Here is a 7,040-nt window from a genome sequence, read left to right as displayed (position 1 = left end):
CTCGGCATGTTTTACAAGATGTTGACACCACTGCAAGTATGCTACGGACGTATAAAAACATATTAGTCTATTGCAACAGCAGTAGTCAATACTTACTGCTCCATCTTTCCTTGCTCGGGCTCATTATCTCTATCTCTCAGGTGACACTGGAGGCGCCTGCAGCTGAACTCCCATTAAGCTCCCCTCTGACCATAGGAAGTTGGTGACATCTGTGATTATATGCCCCAAGATGTGTTGCAGTAGACATGCAATCAGTGGTTGGTCTTCATCAACTGATAGAAGCTAATTGTGTGAGCTATCGGCATACTTAATGTAATGAGTACTGCCTTCATCTGCCAACAACTGCTTGGGCCGATTGCGCAGAGATATATATAGCAATAATAATAGGAAGAACCCTGTGTTGGGTTCCTGAGCAGTTGAGGTGGCGCCTAATGTTTTGTGGCGAAGCGTTGCAAGTTCGGTACAAATTGCCATTGGGGCAAACTTAACAAGGTCGCGGTAATTTGCAGGAAGTGTAGATGGTATATGCATCGTCAATGACACAACATGGGACATTTTGTTTTGAAGCATTTCATGGTGCTCGTCTTTTGCGTTTGCGGAGTTCAGATATCCCTATTCCTCCCTATGGGTGAATTTTTGTTGTTGTTGAACGTGCATGATTAAATGTATTAAACGATTTGTGTATGCGGATGTGGCAAAAAAGTTTCAAAGTTCAAGTACAAAATATTGAAAGAGAGTTTTTTCAAAAAAAAGAAAAAAGAAAGAGAGTTCCACAATTTACCCTAGAAATCAAGTCGGAAGAACTCCCGTAAAATAAAAGTCGGAAGAACTGTTTTTTCAGAGGGCACCTCTGCAACGGACGATTTGTGCAAGTGGGCGATCTCTCTGTCCTGCGCTACGATTGGGCTTGTTTAATATGGCTGTTCGATTGGGCTTGTAAAGCCGGCGGGCCGGCCTACCACCCAACAACCTTGGAGGGACTGGCAGCGGGACCCGCTTACCAGAGGCTGGAGTCCCGTCCTATACTCCAACCCTGGGCCTGGGCAAACGAAACAGGAAACGATAACGAAACTCGCAGAGAGGACGGACATGGCGGCGAGGAGCGAGAACGAGTCGGACGGCGACGTGGGCACCAATCCCGCCGAGGGGGGCTCGTCCCTGTCCCTGCCGCCTCTAGCTGCCGGACCAGCCGTATGCGTCCTCCGGTCCGCCGGGGACTTCGCCGGCGGCGCCTTCGTCGGATCTATCTTTGGATATGGTAATCACCCCCCTCTCCCTCTTATCCTTTTCCGGGATTACTCTGCTCTGCGGTGGTGCTTTTGTTAATCCTTTCGTGGGTACTCTCATGAATTTCTCTATTATAGTTGTTCAGTTATTATTACGAACTTGATTATACGAAATTTGGTTGCCTTAGGTTTTGCACCCAGTTCTTGCTAGGCTAGGAGAATAAGATTGTCCACATTTGATACAATTCCTTGTATTCATTTAATCTTCAATTCCTTGTGTTCATTTAATCTCCAATTCTTGTATTCATTAAATCTTGATTTTGATCCTTGTTGTGTTAGCATAACGGAAGCACTATTGGTATACATCTTCTCACTAACAACACCTGTGACTGTGACACCCGATTTAACTTCCTCACACAAAATCTTTATATTGCATGTCCTATTCTGTTTTCAGGACAAGGTTTGCTATCTAAGAAGGGCTTGAAGGGCTCACTCGGCAATGCAGGGTCTTCTGCCAAAGTTAGCATTCACCTTTGTGTGCATGTTCTTAACTAGGAAATTTCCATATCATTTTCATAAACAGCTTGCTCATGATATAAATTTCTTGAACCAGAGTTTTGCAGTTCTTTCTGGCGTCCAGAGTTTGGTTTTGTGCTTGTTGAGGAAGCTGCGTGGGAAAGATGATAGTATGTGTATCTGTTCAGTGATCAGCTTTTTGTTAACACCTTGGGAGTTGGATACATAGTATGAACTAACATGTTCCTTTTGCAGTCATCAATTCCGGAATTGCTGGTTGTTGCACAGGTCTTGCTTTGAGCTTTCCAGGTACATTCACATTGAACTAACAACAATTTTCACAGCTTACTTACTATTGTGCTTGACATTGTTTAGTATAATATGAGGAAGTTGTGATGAGATATTCTGTGGTATTGCATAACGCTGTGAAAAAAGTTGTTAGTAGTTGCAAGCATTTTTTGGCTCTGTCTAAAATTTCTGGCGACCAAGTTACTTTGTATTGTTATTTATTTTTTAGGGGACACTCTGTATTGTTATTCTTGTTGCTGGTACCTAAAAAAGGTCGTTGTTCTTTAGATTATCTAAAATGTCATTTCTGTCAATATGAATTGGTAAGCTCCTATGCATGGATTCTGGGATGGCCCTTTGTAATCAACACTTTGAACATGTTATAATTAGGTTAGTAGTTTGTTATCCGACTGTGTAATTTATCCATTGAGTGATGAAGTTTAATTTCAGCTGTGCATCCAGTTCATGCTGTATATTGTTATCATACTTATTTAGAGAATCCGAGTACGAACATACACTGATGTTTGCCTAGAAATACAAGACTAGATTACTGATTATCATTTTAGAATTTCAAGTAATTTAATTTACAAGAAGCCCAATATCACTTGTAAGAAATTACTAAAATCAGGAGCCTTATTCTTTGCATGATAAAAAGAAGCACCATCTATAATTTTAACAGTAAAAGACGCTCACTGCCTGTCTTGCTTGTTAATGGAGTCCTGCAGCCACTGGACAAGAATGCAAAGAGTCCATTTAACTGAGCAAGCCCTTGATTTTTTTTGTCAAGGACTTCAGATCTTGCAGTCCAATTAAACTGGACTGCACATGTATTTATCAGGGTAATTTAGTGGTGGTGGTATAGTCAAGTTGGTGATGTGCTAAACACAATCTTATGCAACACAAATACCTACTCTGTTCACACTGCATCTCTCTGTTGCTTTACCTGCACATGTGCTTCTGGGTCATTTCAGTCATGCCATTTCAACAAGTGTAGTATTCAAGTGTCTTAAGGAACTCTAGGCGGCAGTCTTCAGTTGTTCTAACGAAAGAGGAAGTTTGCACCGAAAGGATATTTCAAGCATGGTTTTGTTTAGTCAAGATCATATCTGCATTTGCTACCCCAGGCTGCTACCTTTAATTGGCTATGATTGTTAATATGAACCACTATCATTTTGTTAAATTGTTGAGGCTTTGGTGGCATGGTTTTCTTATAAGCTTGTTTGTCTGAATCCAGGTACACCACAAGCACTGCTTCAGAATTGCGCCACCTTCGCAGCATTCTCATGCATCATGGAGGGGCTCAACAAGCAGCAGACCGCGATGGCGCACACCCTCGGTGGCAACGCCCTGAACTTTGCGCACAACAGTGGCGGGGGCGTCCTCCCCCCTTTCACTCTCCCCCCAATCCTCGACGCGTCAGATGCTTTCGCCTCATGCTGCCAGGCCTTGGCCGTCAAGTCCAAGAAGCACTAGACAGCATCATTAGGAGGGAGAGAGTGGGATATGCTCAGGAAACCTTAGCTAGCTCCTAGCGTTATGTAAATTTTGCTTTTGGATAATGTCGAAAATCTAGATCGTTTGCTTTTTCAGCCGGGCGGTTTTTTGTCGCCGCGAGTCGTGGCGTGCGCGGGCTTGCTTTGTTGATGGTATGTCAAGGATAGATTTTGTTGACCCGGAAGATAAAATGTCGTGGAAATTTTTGGCTTGATGGTTTTATCTGTTCTAAGTGCAACCGTTGCACGGTCTGCTTGGTGTTTCACATGTGGGATGTGGGAGGTCAGTGAACTACTTGATGGTTGTTAACTTTTCTTTGTGTTTGTAGCAGGTTTGCACCGTCAACAATGCGGTCTGTTTTTCTAGACAAACAGTACGCGCCGGCGCCTGCGGCAGCTTGATTGAGCCGCCATTTGCGACTGCTGAATTGTAGGTGTAACGATCAGCTGCCCGTAACCACGGGCACGCTGCAGCATGTATCTTGTGTGTGGATGAACGAAGCCTTGTCGTCATGGAGAAAATAACGACGGTGGTGGCAGCAGCAGGGCGAATGGGCTGCTACGGCGTGCACGGACGGACGTCACGAGGCCTGCAACCGTCGGTCGGCCCCCAGATTTTTGGACACGCCGCTGCGTCCGCGTGCGTGCGCAGCACACCGGCCACGGCTGAGAACGTGTGAAATTTCTTCAGGTTCGGTGTACGCCACGCACGGTAGAAAATCTCGCGGCGCATAGTCAAAATGGTATGCTTAGCACAGGGGATATACAGAGTAGCCAAAAATTGCCCTCTGTCCTCTGATGAAAGAAATGGAAAGTACGACCGGCACGGCGGAGGAAGTTATGCCTGCGATGCTGCCGAGGGGTCCGAAATCGCAAGAGGTAACCCGGCGTCAACTCTGGAGCGTCTCATCCACCCGTGCACTGCACTGCACTTCACGTACCTCCGGCATCCCAACTTTCACGTCGCCGGCCGTATTATAAATAGCCTCCCTCACCTCCAGCCACACCACTCGCACTTGCATCTCCAGCTCGGAGGAGACCCCGAAACGAAGCAACGACGCGGCACGAGCAAGGCTCCATGGCGCGGCTCCTCCTCGCACTCGTGGCCACCACCGTGCTGCTGCTGCTCGCCGCCGCCGGGGGCGCGACGGCCCAGCAGCAGCAGGGCTGCGGGAACGCGACGTTCCCGGCGGGCCGGTCGTTCGCGCGGTGCAACACCCTGCCCGTGCTCGGGGCCAGCCTGTACTGGACGTACCACGCGGCCAACGGCACCGCCGAGCTCGCGTTCCGCGCGCAGTCCGACGCCACCGGCTGGGTCGCCTGGGGCATCAACCCCGGCGGCGCCGGCATGGCCGGCGGCAACGTCTTCGTCGCCTCGCCGGGCGGCGGCGGCGCCGTGTCCGTGCTCACCACCATCCTGAGGACCACGTCCCCCGCCCTGGACAACACCACCCTCTCGTTCGCCGTGCCGGTGCCGCCCACCGCCGAGTACGCGGCCGGCGCGTACACGATCTACGTCACCGTGGCGTTGCCGGGGAACTCCACGCAGCAGAACACGGTGTGGCAGGCCGGCCCGCTCAGCGGCGGGGCCATAATGGCGCACCGGATGTCCGGCCCCAACCTGCAGAGCGTCAAGAGGCAGGACTTCCTGTCCGGCTAGAGCGCCCGCCGAGGCCTCCAGGCCACGCTGCGGCGACGCGTATGTTCGTATACGCAAATATTGTCGGTGTCATGATCATGTATAAATAAACCGCACGGCGTATTTCTCGTGTTCCTGCAATTAGACGTCGTATCAAATACGCTCTAAGCCAAATTCAGGGACATGACTTACGGTGATTAATATTTTCAAACATTAGTATTTGATTGATTAAACGAATTTGGAGTATAACGGATCAAAAAACTGAAATAAACAAGAGTTACGAAAATCCGGAGGAACCGGGAGTTAAAAAATAGGACATCAATATTGCATTAACGTTTCCTCAGGGAGGTCACCCGACCAAATGTCGCCATCTGAGAGTGTTCCCTCCAAAAACCACTCCCAACGAAAGATTGAGAATTGTCACGCTAAAACAAATACATGTGTGATGTTATTGTATAAAGTTTTGCCACGTTCTACATGCGTAGAAAGATTGTCACGAATTTATTGTGCTGATCGAATTTGATAAATTTTTACTTCGCATAAGTTCGAGCAAGAGAGTAACTGAGCTGCAGTAGGGTAATTGTCGTGTGTTTTTTAGGATTTGCCATGATGCAACATGGAGAATTGTCAGTTTAAAAAAATTCAAACTTGTTGAGGATTCGCCATGCTCACTGGAAAAAAAATTGACATGCTGCATCAAAGGGAACAGGTGAAAATTGCCATGCTCTAAAAACAGGATTTGCCATCTGAGCAACGAGTTTGCTAAAAAACGTCCGAGCTGACGTCAAATCATTAACATTTAGGTCAAAATAAGCCTCCATGAAGTACTCGTCCCTAGTTCTGTCGTTCCCACATCAGAGTTCCATCATGCCTCCTGTGTAGAACCGGTACAAAACCAAACATGCACAAACTCTTCTTAAAAGTTTGAAATTTTGCATGAGCCAACGACATTAAGATATAGGAAGTTAAAGAGTGTTTGAACGCGATATGATCAGCCTGAGATGCACAATGCAAAGGTTGGTTTGCCTATTGCAGATTGGGTCATCGTACATGGTTCAAAACCCACATCACGAACGGGCAACTGAACCATCACACACAATCCAAAGAAACATGTGTGATGGGGCGGTCCATCGCACACATTTTTTTATATAATGAAACGTGTATGAACCATCACACACAATCCAAAATTTCTTTGCATTTAGACAACTATGGCATACATTTTTGGCAAAGAAAATGTGTATAATTGGCAGCCAATCGCTGAGAGTCCTGGAAGGAGAAACATTTGCATTTTAGGCCATATCGCACTGTTGAGGAACGTAATAATTTTAAAATTTTCCTATGCACACGCAAGATCATGGTGATGTATATCAACGAGAGAGGAGAGTATGGTCCACGTACCCTCATAGACCGTAAGCGGAAGCGTTATAAGAACGCGGTCGATGTAGTCGTACGTCTTCACGATCCGACCGATCCAACTACCGAACGTACGACACCTCTGAGTTCAGCACACGTTCAGCTCAATGATGTCCCACGAACTCCGATCCAGCAGAGCTTCACGGGAGAGTTCCGTCAGCACGACGGCGTGATGACAGTGATGATGTTGCTACCGACGCAGGGCTTCGCCTAATCACCGCTACGATATGATCGAGGTGGATTATGGTGGAGGGGGGCACCGCACACGGTTTGGAACAAATCAACTTGTGTGTCCTAGGGTGCCCCCCTGCCCCCATATATAAAGGAGCAAGGGGGGAGGCCGACCGGCCCTTGCTAGGCGCGCCAGGAGGAGGAGTCCTCCTCCTAGTAGGAGTAGGACTCCCCTTTTCTACTCCTACTAGGAGGGGGAAAGGAAGGAGGAGAGGGAGAAGGAAAGGGGGGCGC

General features: G+C 47.5%; 2 protein-coding genes across 2 annotated transcripts; both read left to right on the top strand.

Moving 5' to 3' along the window:
* Positions 1 to 1,026: 1,026 nt before the first annotated feature.
* LOC125552593 (chloroplastic import inner membrane translocase subunit TIM22-2-like) lies at positions 1,027 to 3,738 on the top strand. Its single transcript, XM_048716195.1, has 5 exons — positions 1,027 to 1,258; positions 1,681 to 1,745; positions 1,840 to 1,912; positions 1,998 to 2,051; positions 3,265 to 3,738. Exons 1-5 carry the CDS (start codon positions 1,090 to 1,092, stop codon positions 3,501 to 3,503), a joined length of 600 nt encoding a protein of 199 aa, XP_048572152.1. The 5' UTR covers positions 1,027 to 1,089; the 3' UTR covers positions 3,504 to 3,738.
* Positions 3,739 to 4,540: 802 nt separating this feature from the next.
* LOC125554105 (cytochrome b561 and DOMON domain-containing protein At5g48750-like) lies at positions 4,541 to 5,303 on the top strand. Its single transcript, XM_048717713.1, has one exon. The coding sequence runs from the start codon at positions 4,602 to 4,604 to the stop codon at positions 5,181 to 5,183; it is 582 nt and encodes a 193-aa protein (XP_048573670.1). The 5' UTR covers positions 4,541 to 4,601; the 3' UTR covers positions 5,184 to 5,303.
* Positions 5,304 to 7,040: the final 1,737 nt, after the last annotated feature.

This window comes from Triticum urartu, chromosome 4, assembly GCF_003073215.2.
Source record: "Triticum urartu cultivar G1812 chromosome 4, Tu2.1, whole genome shotgun sequence".
NCBI lineage: Eukaryota > Viridiplantae > Streptophyta > Magnoliopsida > Poales > Poaceae > Triticum > Triticum urartu.
Note: the sequence above shows the minus strand (reverse complement) of the source record. Positions and strands in the feature narration are given on the sequence as shown.